The sequence below is a fragment of the Chaetodon trifascialis genome, chromosome 9 (assembly GCF_039877785.1).
Source record: "Chaetodon trifascialis isolate fChaTrf1 chromosome 9, fChaTrf1.hap1, whole genome shotgun sequence".
Lineage (NCBI taxonomy): Eukaryota > Metazoa > Chordata > Actinopteri > Chaetodontiformes > Chaetodontidae > Chaetodon > Chaetodon trifascialis.
In genome coordinates this window covers 1,970,102-1,987,598 of record NC_092064.1, presented here as the reverse complement: position 1 = coordinate 1,987,598, position 17,497 = coordinate 1,970,102, and the positions used below count along the sequence as shown (strand labels likewise).

General features: G+C 41.8%; 1 protein-coding gene across 1 annotated transcript in view; it reads right to left on the bottom strand.

Annotated features, from left to right (window-relative positions):
* The window catches only part of LOC139336603 (melatonin receptor type 1B-B-like), a 73,300-nt gene extending 59,776 nt beyond the window's left edge, over nucleotides 1-13,524 (bottom strand). The window contains exon 1 of the mRNA XM_070970753.1: nucleotides 13,049-13,524. Within this exon, the coding sequence (XP_070826854.1) occupies nucleotides 13,049-13,244 (196 nt within the window). The 5' untranslated portion in view covers nucleotides 13,245-13,524. The remainder of the gene's footprint in view (nucleotides 1-13,048) is intronic.
* Nucleotides 13,525-17,497: the final 3,973 nt, after the last annotated feature.

Genomic DNA, 17,497 nt, shown 5'->3' with positions numbered 1-17,497 from the left:
GTTAGCATACAGCAAATCCAGGGTTCTCTCCTCTCTTGTGGGACAGCTCACATACTGCGTGAAATTGGGCAGTGTTCTTGCCATGGTGACGTGGTTGAAGTCACCTGAGATAGCGATGAATGCACTCAGGTGTTGAGTTTGCAAACGGGCCTCTGCAGAGTTAATGACGTCACATGCCGACGTAGGGTTGGCAGAGGGGGGGATGTAAACAGCAACGATGATGGCATGTGAAAACTCCCTGGGCAAATAATATGGCCTGAGTCCAACAGCCAGCAGTTCAATGTCCGAGCAACAAATACGTTCCTTGATGTTAATGTGACCAGGATTACACCAACAGTTGTTGACTAGAACGGCAAGCCCCTCTCCTTTACAGAGTGCCCGGAGAGAACCCACACACACATGGGAAGAACATGCAAACTTCACACAGAAAGGCCCCGCCCGGGGATCGAACCGGCAACCTTCTTGCTGTGAGGTACACACACTACCTGCTGCTCCACCGTGCCGCCCCGCTTTTATATCCTCATGAAAAAATCCATTTCTATGCTGCTTATCTCTTTGGGGGTCACGGGGGGGCTGGAGCCTATCCCAGCTGTCAACAGGCGAGAGGCGGGATACACCCTGGACCAGTGTGTTCTGTAGGCACAGAACATACACACACACACACACACACACACAAACACACACACACGCAATCACAATTTGCATTTGTATTGCTTGCAGCATTAACATTTGCATTTTAACACCTCACAGTCACAGGGGCTGAGAGGGAACTTCCACAGCAATTTACAGTGACGATGATTGATGGAAATAATACTTTTCATGCAGTGCATCAGCTCCCGTGGCCAATTACAGTGGTGATGACTTCACTTGCATCCCTTTTCCTTGGTAATTTCACAGTTAATGTAACGCAAAAGACACAGATGATCCTCTCATTCTCTTTCTATCTGTCACACACATACAGCCCAATGTCTTCTTTTTTAAGGAATTGCCCGAAGTTCACAGGCCTTCTTTATTCAGCACTGCTTTGTCTGTAAAACTGATAATCAGATCAATCAGCCATGTCTATTTTTTCTCTTTCTCTCTCTCCTTCATTCAAGTGTCATCATCCCTCTTGAGTTTTCAGTTTCTACACTGCTATTTTTATCTTCAACGCTGACCAATAGTTAAATCTCTCTTTCCTTCTCTCTCAAACATACATACACAAAGTTCATTCAGGAGCTCAGCTACATTCATCCTTTTAGACTGGGTAAGTTCACAATTTATTGAGTACTACTCTTGGAAGAGTTAGCATCTGACCCATTATTTCTTATGATGATTACCATCATCTCTAGTCTTTCTCCTTCTGTTTTCTTCCCCCCTGAAACACATAGATACACCCAATAGAATGAATTCTCCTTAAAGATCCATTACTGTGATGGAGTGGTGGAGTATACATTTTTTTTAGCATTAATAAATTACACTTTTTGGAAGTATTTAATGTGTCCACCCACTGATTCCTGTTAACTCACTCCATGGCTTAAGGTACATGGTTTTAAAGAGTTGCACAATTGGTAAACACATTCAAGAGACCGAAAAGACCAAAAAGGTGTGCGTTGGGCCGGTCTGGTCCAAAATACCAGGGCCGATTTTTTTGTCCCAGTCCGCCCCTGGTCGTAGCTCATCCATTTTATTCGCCAAAGACCAAACATTGGCAAGGAAGATACTGGGTAGCGGAAGCCGGTGCGGTGTTAGTCATAGCTTAGTCTGTAGAACTCCATGCTTCCTTCTCCTTTGTTTACGATGCTGGTCATCAGCTCTGTTCCTTCTGTAAATCGAAACAACTGTGCAAAATGACACACAGCAAAAAAAGAAAAAAAAACAAACAAACAATACACATCTCCCTCTGAATTCATATATAACAATAACATACTATGACTCCCAAAAGTCCCATCATCACAGAGATGTGGCAAAGTCTCTCTGGGTTAATAGCACAATGTGCACCTGCAACTTCCCAACTTTAATTAAGTTGCTACTTACTGAAATTGGGCTCCAGTTTCGCTCATTCAACCAATTATGACAATCTGTATGATTAGTACTTAAGTCCCATAACTAGCTCCTTTCATACTCCTTCATGCTCTTGTCTTAACTTGCGCAGCTCCGCCATTACCGAGTTCTGTTCCCCCCCGACAGGTCCCTTATCCGGTGTGGCTGCCCTTGCCAAGTCCATACCTTCAATCTTTACTTTATCCTTTCCGTTAGACTTTGTCTCCATTTTTTTTTTTTTTTTTTCTTAACTTTCGTTGTCAAGTTTCCTTGACGTTGGCCCACTTTCTGTTGTTAATAATGTTGAAAAGAGCTGGTCTTCTTTTGGTTGCCACTGTTAATAAAGTTATCAAACTGCACTAGCTCTGCCATTTTTTGGACTGTATTTTGGTTCAGGTTCCTGTTCTTCCATGATACAATTTCAACAAGTTTGGTTTGCTCTTATTATTTTAGTTTTTTGGTATTACATCTTTTTTCTTGGATCTGCTTTAGCCTGTTTCCTCAATTTTTCACGTGCCTATTTATTTGTTTGTTTGTTTGTGTCAGCAGTATATTACTAAAGCTCACTTTAGTTTTTTCAACCTGCCTGTCTGGAGTCCTACATTTGGATTCAGCTCCTTGCTTCCCTGGGTCCCTGCTTACACAAATGTGACACGTTTTACATAAACAAAATTTATTTGTCTTCAATGGCATTAATGGCACACATAACTGTGCTACATATATGAGTTTAGAAAGACGTTTCGGGTTGGCAAACACTAACATTAACCATGACAAACTGTATGGCTATGTACTATGACACTTCCCCACAGATACACATTAGACCAGCTAGCCAGCTAGAACACAGTTACCCACAGGGTGGCTCTCTCAAAGGACCATAAATGTACTTCTCGTGACTGTCAAAGCTTCACCCTGTTTTTCAAGTGGAGAAATAGAGTCTGACAGTAACTGATCATTTCTTGGTTAGCTCTGACTATTAGGTAGACATACGTCTCACCCAGAACACCACTCAAAATTGCTTCTTCTGTTTGTCTTGCCTAGCTTTTGAATGGATTTACCAACTTTTATTGCTGCTTGTGGACTGTTGCCTTTCACTGCATGAAAAGTAACATTTCCATCAATTTTCATCACTGTAAATTGCCGTGGAAGTTCTCTCTCAGCCCCTGTGACCATGAGGAGTTAAAATGCAAATGTAAATGCTGCAAAGCTATACAAATGCAAATTGGTATTTTGTGTGTGTGTGTGTGTGTGTGTGTGTGTGTGTTCTGTGCCTACACTGGTCACAATTTTTCACATTTTGCCACCACAACACCAGATGAACGATGCTTGTGTGATTAGCTTGCAAAATTCCAGCAGGGTCAGTCCACTGATGATTCTTTAAGTAGGAATAAAAAGGGAACACACCAAAGTAACTTTTTTTTTTATTTTCGATGATGTCACTTTAAAGAAGTTTACATGTTTTATAAAATATTTTAGTACAAAAATAGAAAATCAAAGTACCTAACAAAACAAAAACACAGCATGTTTTTCATTCTACACAACAAAAATGGTCTTGCGAGAAATTCTGAGAGCGCGACCTCGCATATGATTGGACGCCTCCTCTGACGCAATGACGTCAGCAGAAAACGACCTCGGCGCGTCTGATAAGGCGAATCGAGTATGGATCAGAACAGTTACGTTTCGGGTCCTGCTAAACTTTAACTCTGTTCATGCAATGGCCAGACGTCATCTTCAGTTCATCCCAGAAGGCACTCCTCTGCGACGAGTGGACGGCCTGGCTGCGGAGCGACCATATCCAGAAAGTCCAAACAATTTAGAGAAGAAACTGCTGAGCGCCTTCAGTGGATTCGGCTGCTAACACAGCTGATTGCGCAGTTGGCGAGAAGAATGGCCGTGATAAAAGCCAGACTGCTCGCTCTGGAGGAACAGCCCCGATCCGAACTGCAGCTGCGGAGATGAAGAGACGGGTGCGTAAGTTGCAGTAAATAACGTTAGCATTTAATACTACATTGTGCAGTTTTTAGGGCGCCAAGCCTTTTTTATTCTTATTGCACTACGTTCCGAACGTTTGGTAAGCGTTCATGTTACATTTAACATTACAATGTATTTTGTATTTTAAAGGAAAAGGTGCGACGTCTGCACAATAGTGACGGAAACGACAGGCGATATGAACCTGAGCAGGGGTAAGTTAATAAAATACACAGGAAATATTCTGCAGAATGTAAGTAAATATAAACGTTGCGTGACCTGTTTGTACTTTTTGTGTTTTACAGACTAAACTCGCCCCACAACGAAACGGTGATGTCATATTTGATGGCGACTTTAACTGGGAGTCCAGACATGGATGGTGTGGAGAGAGCCCTTTTATGTAAGTTTTTTTTTTTTTAACCCCTTTCTGTTGTTTCTTGTTGTTGTTTTTACAGAAACCTGTCTTAATTATTTCAAACGAATATATATTTTCTTCCAGCGGCCTGTAAGACATATTATGAGAACTTCAGAACTCTACTGCCCGGATCATCACCAAAACCCCCTCATCACACCACATCACTCCTGTCCTTCAGCAACTTCACTGGCTCCCGGTAAATCAAAGAATCACTTACAAAATCCTTCTGTACACCTACAAGGCTATCCATAACCTCGCCCCTCCTTACCTCTACGACCTCCTGCACGTTGTCACTCCATCCTGTGCCCTCAGATCTTCCTCCTCCCTCCATCTCACTTACCCGCTGCCCATCTTAGCTCCATGGGGAGCAGAGCTTTTAGCCGCTCTGCTCCCCAACTCTGGAACTCACTGCCACCTGACCTCCGTAACTCTGCCACTCTGCCCATCTTCAAATCCAAACTTATTATTATTATTATTATGAGATGGTGCGGAGGAGCTTCAGGTATGCCCAGCCAGCTGTTTCAGTTCAGGCAGCAACTGTGAAGATTTCAGCTCGCAGCAGACAGAGAAGGAAGCGGGCGAGTCCCATGAATGCCGCTTTATTTTCACAACAATGTAAAAATGGGCTGAATTTTATTTATTAGCTGCATTGTTTTTGGCAAACATGGTCACATATGTTATCATGTGTTATTGTTTCTTAGCAGTACTAATATTATATTAACACCTGTACTTACAGCTGCTGGAAGCAAGAAGAAGTGTCCTAGCTCTCCAGACACTGCAAGAGCGGCTGGAGAGCGACCCAAAGTATGTGGCGACAGACCGCAAGAGGCGCCAACTCAGTATGACCCAGAGGCAGCAAAGAAGCATTTCCAGAGGTCTTAGACTCTTTTCATGCACCATGGACGAGCGGCATGGCCCAGCCCAGAGACTCCTATTAGTGAACCCCTCTGCACATTTCCTTGCTTTTTTCCCCCAGTAGTCACTGATTTTACTTGATCACATGACACATGATCACTCACTCATGTGATTGGAGTTGCTATCCGATCACATGATGTTTTCCTTTTAAAATGCTTGTGGAATCATTCAATGGTTGTTTGTGAAGTCAGCAAGCCAGCTTGAGTAGATCAACGTCGGTAGCATTCATGTGCTAATTAGAACTATTCGCACCTTCACGAAGACGCGATTAACCACGCCCCCCCCCCGACATGGTTCGTTTTCGACGATATTCGGAGCTGGCGAAGTTCCCCGTAAACTTGCCGTAAATTGCCGAAAATCAACAAACTTCGTGGGGATTTACAGGTCGAAAATGTGGTTTTTCATGCAGTGTTTGCCTTTACACCTATACTCCCTGGCATTGACGCTTGTATAGCCCACTTTGTTCCTGAACCCTTGCTTGTGGACTTTATTTTCTTGGGAGTCACTGCTCCTTCACCTGGCTAGCTCAGCTAGTGCTAGGTTTGTTTTTAGCCTAGTTGCTAGTGCTATTGCTAGCTGGTCTCTAAAACAGCTAAACTTCATTGTGGCTGTTTGTGGACACTGCCTGCTGGTATACTTACGGTTACAAGATGACATCAGATGGCTGAAGTGGGATCTCTGAACTAAATGCACCTGGGATAACTGGCCATGGTGTTGGTATAACTGTTTTTAAGAATCATCTCACTTGTATTCCTTTTAGTTTTGGTTCTTTTTTAAAAATTTCATCTTCTAAAATTCTATTTAAGGATTCTATTCTATATTGTTCAATTCATGGTGTAATCATTTACTGATGTCCCACCTCCAATATGGGTTTTCTCAATGAATTCTCTGAGTTACTATCCTCTTGTGCTTAAATTTGATCAGGCCATTATAGCTGGTGACTTTAACATTCTCATTGACGACCCCTCTAACTCATTTGCCACACATTTTTAAACTTGTCTGAATTACTCTTGTGCAGCATGTCTCTGGCCCCGAATTCCCTAAACAAGACTGACTTTGTCTCTCCACAAATGTATCATCTATGGTGCACCTTTACTACCTACTACAATAACACAGAAATGTGAAATCCGCTCTCAAATCTTTAATGAGCTGTCTGCAGCCACATTTACGCATACATACTTTTCTAATCTGGCCAATTTCCCATCTTACATCACTAACATTAATGACCACGTTAGTTAGTTTAATGATTTGTGTATATCAGCCCTTGACGCTTCTGCTCCATACACTTCCAGGTATGCTATCCCTGTTATTATTACAACCCCTTGGATCAACAATGACATCATACAACAAAGATGAGAATATAGCAGGTAGAACATAAATGAAAAAAAAATAAAAATTCTTTCTCTCTCTGTCTCTGTTTTGAATCTGCATGCTTTTTTCTTTTTTTACTTTTTTGATGTTTTTTTATGATGCCTAGCCTAGAGTAAAATATTTCAGTCAATGAAAAGCGTACATCCTTGTTTTTACACCTGAGTGATTTTTCCTTTTGTTTTTAGTCACGCCCTGCAATCGGCTGGCGACCGGTTCAGGGTGTACCCCGCCTCTCACCCATTGTAGCTGGGATAGGCTCCAGCCCCCCGCAACCCCGAAAGGGATAGGCGGTTTAGTCACATTATTAACAAACCGATGCAAATGCACTTTTTTTGGTGACTTTTGTTCTTAAAATTTTCTTCTGGCAAGCATAACACTGAATGTTTTAACTTTCATTATACATTAGATCCCCACCAGTTTGCATATGCAGCCAAGCAAGGGATGAAGAATGATGTGGCATGTCTTCTCCATACCATCATTCAGCACCTGGACCCTCCTCGCTACCATGCCTGGGTTTTATTCACTGATTTTAGCTCCTTTGTCAGTCTCCTCCCTCCCCTCATCCACTGCACAGTTTCCTCAGTAACAGAGTCCAAACCATTAGGGTGGATACCACAACATCACCCATCATCATCACCAAAAGATAACTCAGTTCCTAACCAATTACACAGTATTTCAAATATTCAGATGACACAATCATACTTACACTTCTCAAGGACCTTAAGTCAGCCATGGCCTGTCAGTACTCCATGATTCATTTCACTCAGTGGTACACAGAGAATCATCTACCCCTGAATGTCACCGAAACCAAGGAACTCATTGAAGCCTGCAACAAACCTAGAATGTGTGGTGGAATGTGAAAACACTCAAAATCAGCTGTCCAATTGTTTCAGAAAAATCCTCTTAATAAGGTGTCCAATAAAGATCTGCAGGAGTCAGAAGTCCGAGGAGCAAAATACTTTATTGCCAGCAACAAAGGGGAATGCTCAGAAATGCACAACAGGCAGCCCTGGTGAATTCCAAGAACTCCGTCTTACAATGGTCAGTGCTCTGTCTTTTATACACTTCAGCTAGGTGTTTACCACGCCCCTGGGGGCATCTTTTCTTTTTTGTAAGTTACTTCTCATTTTGCACCATTAGGTTATCTCTGGGCAGTCGCTCTGGCCCGAAATCCCTATCTTTCCCAGATTTGTATTGTTTGATCAAAGGTGCATTCCAAGGATGCACTCTTTTTATTTTCTCTCTATTCTTTCCAAATTACACCATTATCTTTTAGGCCTTTTCATACTAGAATTTAAAAAAAAAAAGGTTTCTAACTTTATCACAAGCACAGCGTGTATAACATAAAGCAGAGGCATTTCAGACATTACTTTTGTCATTAAGTGCACCTTTGAAAGTATACAAAATCATAGTGAGAGTATATATTAAACAACAGTGTGATTGTAAGATCATTTAGCCTATCAATAATGTTGAAACCATTGTTGAATCATGAAGTGATTATGAGAACATTCAATCCATCAGTAGTTATAGCAAACACACAATTATAAAGAATACATGCTTTAAGGTTACTTTAGGACAGCGAGTTTATGTTAGGTCACACAGAGTAGCAACTGCCAGAACACCTGCAAGGCCACGAGGTGCATCTCAAAATCTCAGACTATGAGCATTCCTCTTCTGTCAAATATCCATGATCCTCAAAATCTAGACCATGAACATTCTCCTTCTGTTATATATTCATGATCACTCCGCCTCTATCATAGTGTATCACAGATTCACGCTTAGTGTATCAGCTGTGGCCAGGTGTCATTCTGGGGGCAGTGCATCACAGTATTACATCTTCATCAGAGCAACTATAATATCAGGCTCAACAAATCAGTCTTCTTCAGTCATTTGCTACCAGTGATTATAACACTATATTCTATTTCTCCAGTGAATACATATCATTATCACATATCTGTTAGAAAAATTTATACTACATATGCCAGATTGTCCATCAACAGTGAGCACTGAGATGGTGGAGAGTCTCAAGTACCTTGCATCCTTGACAGTTAATTCAGCTGTTATCATCACACTACCAACATCCATTAAAGCCAACAACAGAGGTCCTCCCTCACTCAGAAACTCAGGGAACTCAGACACACCCCACTTTCTGCTCCTCTTGTAGATTTGTACATGAGCCTTATAGAACCCATCCTCCTGGACTGTTTCATATGCTACTTCACTATGCTCACTGTCACCAGCAGGAACAAACTCCTCAAAATCACACACAATGCCTCTAAAATTATTTGTCCCCCTCATTGACCCTGCTGTCACATACAGATTACAGATCAGAGATCCCTTGCACGATTGGAGTAAAGTGAAGCATGACTTCAGGTGTTGGCTGGGCTCATGTGTGGTCTGCATGCATGTATGTGTAATGTATATATACACATACATATGTGTGTGTGTGTGTGTGTGTGTGTGTGTATACAGGTAGTCACCATTTCAGGTGACTACCTCTTGAAGCTCATCGAGAGAATGCCAAGAGTGTGCAAAGCAGCAGTGGCTGAAGAAACTAGTGTTACGAGTGTGAAATCAAGGCCAGAACCCAAAAATGCAGCGACACAAACCAGGAATTTATTTGAAAACAAAGTACAACCAAAAAATCACCACGAGAGGAAAATTCAAAGTCTACAAACAAACAGAAAAACTCCAAAAGGGAGAAACAAGACTTATGTACGCTTGTAACAGAAATCACGCTCTTACAAAACTGGCAGATAGCACAAATTCTTCCTAATACTCACTAATGAGGCAACAGACAAGAGAAAGGCTCGAGGACGAGAGGCACGAGTGTACAAGGCTGGACTAAGGAATAGTCTGGCACAAGAATGAGTGTGAGTGGGGCATAAGAAGCCAGCTAATTGCCGATGAGCTGCAGGCGCGTCTCGTGTGCCTCGCCCCCGAGCCGACGGCCCCGCCTCTCCGCACCGAGCCAGCTGGAGCAAAGGGGAAAAAAGGGGTAAATGTAAATTAAAGTGCCAGAACAAAACCCAAGACCATGACAACTAGAATGTAAAACATGTTTTCAGTTATTTCACCTTTTTTTGTTAAGTACATGACTCCACATGTGTTCATTCATAGTTTTGATGCCTTCAGTGAGAATCTACAATGTAAATAAAACACATTGAATGTGAAGGCTATCCAAACTTTTGGCCTGTACTGTATATACATATATAGGTGCTGTCGATCGATTAAAATATTTAATCACGATTAATCTCATGAATGTCATAGTTAACTGTGGCTGGCTCTCACTGGCTTTGTGCAAATGTTTTTTATTGAAAACAACAATGTGTAGTGTCATATTTCACACTAACATTCTCACTTTGAGTAGTCATTCACATTTGAATGAATCAAATCTCACACAATTTAACACTGTCAATAAACAGATGACAAAAAATAAATAAATAAATACTTGTTTACAAAAAAAGCACCTTTTCCCAAACTAAGTGCTGTAGTATAACCAGACAGAGGTCATTGACGTGTGGGGGGATTTTGGTGGCACTACACTTCATAGAAGTGAAGTTATTGAATATTATTCCCTTGAAAAATTCCCCCAAAAATATGTAAAAGCACCTTTTCCCAAACTAAGTGCTGTAGTATAAATAGGAGGAGGTAATTGATGTGTGGGGGGATTTTGGTGGCACTACAGTCTATTACCATGAAATTATTGGATATTATTCCCTTGAAAAATTCCCCAAAATCATGTAAAAGCACATTTATCCAAACTAAGTGTTGCAGTATAACCAGCAGGAGGTCATTGATGTGTGAGGGGATTTTGGTGGCACTACACATTAACATGAAGTTATTGAATATTATTTCCTTGGAAAATTCCCCAAAATTCTGTAAAAGAACCTTTTCCCAAACTAAGTGTTGTAGTATAAACAGGAGGAGGCTACCCAGATAGCAAAATACAGTGATTCGACGTTGAATTTTGGTGAAATTGGTTATTTTTGGTTGAAGTTGAAAAATCTATGTTTATTCAATATTGAATTAGAGCTACCATTTCAACATTTGAAAAAGTGTTGTTGAATCAGCATTGTATAGATGCTGGGTTTTCAATGTTGAAATGTCAACATTAAATAGACATGGTTTCAATGTATGGCATGCTATGGCTGTGCACCTGTGCCCCCGCCCACGAGACTTGCTCTCTCCTGAGACCAAACCAGTTCAAACCAGTCAACAGTTGGCAGCGGTTGGCAGCTTTTAGCGGCTTTTATTATCTTCAAGTGACAAAAGAAGACAAACTGGTAAGTACTGTATTTTCACCAGTATGTCAACTTTGTGAATTATTACCGTGAGGTTGTAGCTTATTAGCGTCGCTAGCATTAGCTAGCGCTAGTGTGTCCGTGTGCAGAGGCTACCCTGAGGGTTCAGGGTTTCCCCCAGTGTATTATAAGTCTGGCGGGCCACCAGGCTTTACTTGCCCCCTGCCAGGCTAACGCTACATTCCCACCAAACGCAATGAAAATTATTTAATCGCGCTTCAAATGAAATCGCGTTGCACCAGACGCTCCAGTTTTGACGCTAGTACAAAAACCCCTTGCGGCGTCACGCGACAAGCCCGCCCAACAACAACATTTCTTCCACCATTTCATTCTCTCGTCGACCATGTCCGTACGTCAGCACGTCGATGACGATCTCAACGCTGATAGGCTGTCACGGCGCGTCTTCACGCGAATCCCCCACAAAAGTTCGAGCGATGAAGCGATAACGTGATGGGGCGACAATTCTACATTGTTTCAATGTTGAAAATGATGTAGTTGAATAAATATTGAATCAATATTTAGACTGATTGAAAATTCAACATTATTTCAATGTTACTTTCAATGTCTGACATCAATGTTGATTCAATTTTAAGCCATGACCATATCTCAATGTTGATTCAATGGATTTTTGCTTTCTGGGTATTGATGCATGGGGGGATTTTGGTGGCACTACACTTCATGGAAGTGAAATTATGGAATGTTATTCCCAATAAAAATTCCCCCAAATTATGTAAAAGCATGTTTCTCCAAACTAAGTGTTGTAGGAAAACCAGGAGGAGGCCATGGATGTATGGGGGGATTTTGGTTGCACAACACATTATTAATGTGAAATTATTGAATATTATTCCCTCTAAAAATTCTACAAAATTATGTAAAAGCATGTTTCTCCAAAGCAAATGATGTAGTATAACCAGCAGGATGCAATTAATGTGTGAGGTGAGTTTGGTGGCACTACATTCAACAGAAGTGAAGCTATTGAATAATCTTTCATTGTTTCTTATCAGTATAGACATTTGTAGACGGACCCTGCGCTCCAGTCTCGCTGCCGGCTGCTCGTACAGACCAATCAGACCAATTTAATTCATACTGCACGGAAGACGGCTTATTTTGATTTAAAAAAAAAAAAAAAAAAAAAATAGGTTGTAGCTCGTTTCCAACCACGGTTGGAAAGAGGTATCGTTTGCTGTCTAACAAATTTTCGCGTGTGACTTATTGATCCCGGAAGTTCGAATCTGTGAATAATCTGAGAAATCTGTCAATTTCTAACTTTACCGCAGTGTTTCCCGCTTGACATCCACACAAACAGGTAGCCTACTCTTTCACAGCTTGCGAGCAGGCAAGACCAAACACGTGCGTGGGGCGTGCCTATTGTTTTGTTTCCGGTTTACAATCGGATCCTGTAACTTTTGTAACGTTACTAGCAGTGGCCACAGCTTATAAAAAAAACTACAAGTTCACTAGGTCACAAAGAGCATTAATCGCGCGATAAAAAAATGATACTGTTAAAATTGATTTGCGTTAACGCGTTAATAACGAGATATTTTTGATAGCACTAAATACACACACACACACACACACACACCCTCCAACGTGCAAGAGGCTCTGCTGTACCTTCAAGCAATGGATGGAATGGAAATTGACTTACTGACAAGTTTAGGTTAACCATTCAGAATGAGGCAGGCTGCCGAAAACAGCTAACTCAGAAAAGCAGTGAATAAACGAATGAATGAATTAAAATTAATTATTTTCTACAGGAGCTATACAAATGTCTAATTTCATTCATTCATCCATTCTCTGCTGATTCCAACAATCATATTTTAATCAAACACATCAGGTTACCCTGTTTTTATTGTAAGACACTTTAGTATGAACACATTGACTCACTCGATCGTCCTGATTTGTTGTCCATACCAGTAAAGCCCAGATCACCTCTGAATGACATTTAACTGCAGACCTCACATATGAAATAGCCTGAGCTCCATGCTCTTCTGTCTGCATCTCTCTTTCCTGTTTACACGTACACACACCGGTAGAACAATAGCTTTCAGCTTCTTACCCGCATTTCGTAGTTTACGGTTCCGAAGTACGGACATGATGACCAGCAGGTTTCCCAGGACATCTACCACAGTGGTGAAGATCAGCATGCTGGCCAGCGCTGTGATTGCCCATGCCGGGCGCCCTGCACCTTGGCCAGGCTCTGGCCCGTGTTCCGTCCGGTTCTTCAATAGCGACTCATCCTGTGGAATGTCCATTGCCCCTTTCTCCCCTCCCTCACACCCTGTGTTCGGTGTGAGTGAACTGTGAAATGCTGCTTCACTGTGACGGCCAAAAATACCAATTGTGTCCGTCAGTGGCGGCGGGTTTTCTCTGCCCTGTCACTGTGTTCAACCGCATAACCTGCGCCAGAGTCCGATGCCTTTCCGCCGCCCGCTGCCAGTCCACCTGGAGCGGGTGGCGGTGGCCGATACTTAGTCCAGGGACCCTGAATGCTTAGTGAAGAGATGCGCAGCATGAGAACTCCTCCTCCTACTCGTTTTATTTCCCCTGCCCTATCTCTCCAGACTTCATGCCCCTCATCCCCCGCCCCTCTCGATCTCTGTTGTCTCCGGGACACGAGGCGGCTCTCCGAACCTCCTCTGGCATTCCGTTGCGGTCTCTGCAGCGACTGTACCATACTATAAAGAACACTGGATGGCTTTTGTTCACTGTGGTGATACTGCAGGCCATTTGAACGTTTCATCCAGCTGTTTCACTAGTCACCAAAACAAAGAATCTATCTATCTATCTATCTATCTATCTATCTATCTATCTATCTATCTATCTATCTATCTATCTATCTATCTATCTATCTATCCACATCTAAGTTAAAAGATTTATTTTTAATTGAGAGTATATGTTTATAGTGTTATGTCCTGGGGAAAAAAATATTTTACTGATAAATGGCAGCAGGCACTGCTCTGTGCTCTCTCACACACCAACACACACCATGAAAAGTAATGTCTATTATGCTGTTAGCTTGTTGCTAACACTGAGGGAAATTTATCTTTTATTGTAGTTTCTCTTTGATCACGATTGAAGGTTTTCTGAGCTCTGCAGGATTCCCAGAACAGCTTAATCTCATCACACACATCATCATCACACATTTCTTCCTCACTAAATCTACTTCTCTCTTCTATCCTCAAATCTCTTGCACACTTTACATATATTACATAAAGATATCTTAGATTAGATTACTTGAGATTAGATACTTATATTACTTTAGATTAGATACTTTAGTTTAGAAAAGGTAGGTTTCAGTTTAGATTTAGATTTAGGTTAGGTTTAGGTTAGTTAGATAGGTTAGACTAGATCTGCTTACATCATAGATTAACGAAAATTACATAAATTTAACATTTTTCTGCTTAGAACAAATTACTTTGAATTTATTAATTTTTGGGAAGTAGGTTTTTTTCTCTTTTTGTCTAAAAGTTTACTCCAGCAGGGTGCCAAGGAAGGGAAGGCATTCGACAGCGGCGAAGCTGTGATGGAGGAAGCTCAACCTGGAGGAGCTGAGTCCATCCAGTCCCCCACCCCACCCCCCCAGAGAGCCCAACCCGCCAGGTAGAGGGTCCAGGACCAGGCAGACCCACCCCTCCTGTTCCCAGGCTCCAGTCAGCAACTTATGTTCCTACCACAACCCTCACACACATAGACATGGTTTCTACACTAAGACATTGTCTGAGGTTAAAAGTGTTTATTTTATCTGTCATCAGTTGGTTGGATCGTCACCACCAACCAGAACCGTTCTGGAGCCCGGATGATGTGCGTGCCGATTTTCGTGCACGTGAGTATCCACCTACTTTATCCTTAAATGATCGATAAATTAATTAATCATTAATTAATCTTATGTATTTATTTTTGGCACATTGAGAGTTCTTAAACTGGTTTTGTGTGCTTTTTTTAATTCATAGAAAAGAATGGCTGTTGTCAAGACAAGGCTGTGGGTTGGATTTCCTGCATTATTTTTTACCTTTTATCTGCTTTGTCTTTTTATAAACAGGCTGCGGTACTGGTTACCGCCACTGGGTGCAGAGATGGCCAATTTCCCCCTTCACTGGGCACAGCCACAAATTGGCCATCCCACCTGAGACTCCTGACAAGAAGGTATGACTATCGTCCAGTTTAGAAAGGAAGTAGTTGATTTTGAGAGGAATTAAAGATTTTCACCTTAAAGAAATCATCTTTGTTATTGCAGTTTGTTCTGATTGTCGGAGACTCCCATCTACGAGCCGTTGTAGATGGCTTGGTTGCGATGCCAGGGGGAAGCTTTGGAGCACTTCCCCCTTATGCGCCTGGAGCTGTGGAGCAGAGATGGTGTAGACAGAATGTGTCTGAAATAAAAAATCAAATTTGCATGTCTTGTGTGTTAATATGAAATATTCAGTGGAGCTACTTTTTTTGAGTCAAAGTTTGTCTGCAAATGGACGTGTAATGTCATTTTGCAGGTCCATCTGAGCGATCGTGAGGGGATGGGGATCCTCGTCCAGTTGCTGTGGTCCACTACCAAGCAGCAACTGGAGACACCATCTCCAACCCCACGGGTCTCTCCCAGGCCTTCACAGCCACTTAGGAAAGTCTCTCCTAAGCTGGTAGTGAGGGGAGAGGTCCCTGCTCCACCGTCCCCTGACCCCTTTGAGTGGAGGCTTGCTGGTCAGGGTGGCAAGGTAATTATTACAGTGTAATGTGTTTGTACATTTTTCTGAAGCGATTCAGAAGTAATTAAAAAGCATCTATTTGTTTAATCCAATATGACTCTGCTTTTTTCATTCCAGACAAGCCAGCCTGGGGAACCCTCACAGTCCCAGGGTTCAGCCCAGACCAGGATGGCTCAGCTGGTGTGTTATATTGCTATATGCTATTTTTTTTAGGACGTGTTTATTGGTTACTATTTAAACTTTTAAACTTACTATTTAAATCTTCATTGCTCTTTGTGTTTTTCTTTCACAGGAGAAGGAGTGCTTCTGTGTGCCATGGAGGAAGTCTCACCATCTGACCTGTCTTGCCTCACGGACTGCAAGCCTCCTCCAAGTTCAAGAGGGTAAATTGTCTAATATCTATTCTAGGCTGTATTATAAAGTTTCACCTGATTTCTGAACAGTCAGTATTGCGTACATTTTTATAATAATAATCACAATACTATTAATATTAGTAATACATTTTGAACAGATGTACATAATTGTAACATGATTTAGGTTTAATTGGTGTTGTGTTTTATTTGTTGGTGCAGGTGGCCTCCTCAGCAGCAGCCAGACGCCGTAGGACCACAGACCGACTCCCCCGCAGCCACCGGTCTCCAGTGAATGACATATGCTACTTTTTACCACAACTGACACACTCTGAATGTTTACAGATTACAGTGTCTTCACAGAGACATTACTAAACTGTCCGCTCTGTCTGAGATTTAATATATTTGTTCTCATGAGTCAACAGCTGGCCCCTGCCAGCACAGCTGCTTTGGCTCAGACGGTATGTTTTGTGTTGGTTTTTTTTCCTATGTTGGTTTGTTTTGGGTTTTTTTTCACTTAAGTTGTCTGCATAGCTCTTCTCCAGTACAAGAGGTTACTTGCATGTTTGAAATTGTATGTATTGATTTAGACTAGATTGAGACGTGCTTATGTTTTCTAAATGTAGCTGTAATAATACTACCACTAATATTTAGCTTTTGAATGAACTCATTTACATGCCCAGCGAGTATCTTGTGTAATTATATTGATGTTTAGAGTAAGTGATCTTATGTTTTAATTGGTGAGTCAGACGGCATCCCACGCAGCAGTGAGACGGGACTGGACATCCCCCCTGCACCCAAATTTCAGTGAACAACGTGTGTTACTCACTGCTACAATGGACACAATCACACATAGCAGCGTGTTCACCGAGACATGTGAAGTTTAATATGTTTATTATCATGTGTCCGCAGCTGGTTGGATCACCCCCAGCCAGGTCGTCATGGAGTTTGGGTGATGCAGCAACCCCCTGCTGTTCACCAGCAGCAAAGGTAAATATTATTCCTCCTGAATAAAGTGTATAAAGTGTATCAAAGTCTGCATTTTAATAAATGTTTTGCTCTGTGTTCTCAGATGGCCAGGATTAAGATCCCTTCAGCAGCTGGACCATCCTGGACCATAACAGATGCAGCCTGTGACTCTCCCTTCCCAGCTAAGGCTTGTCTCCCCTGTGTGTCAACTGACGCACACAGAATGTTTACAGTTCAGTCAGCTATATCTGAATAAAACTGGTTCATTTAAAATCTCTGATAGCATTATGTTTCTCTGCATTTCACAAATGCCAGTGAATAACTTAAACAAGTTTGAGAAACTTTTTGTGTATCAACTTGGTGCATTGTCTTGCCTCATGTCTAAATATTCATTTGTATTATGTCTAATTACAGACTGTGCGGACACCAACTCCCTCATCAACCAGTTGGCCCTGGATCACAGATGATGCACCCTCCACCTCTTGTTCCCCA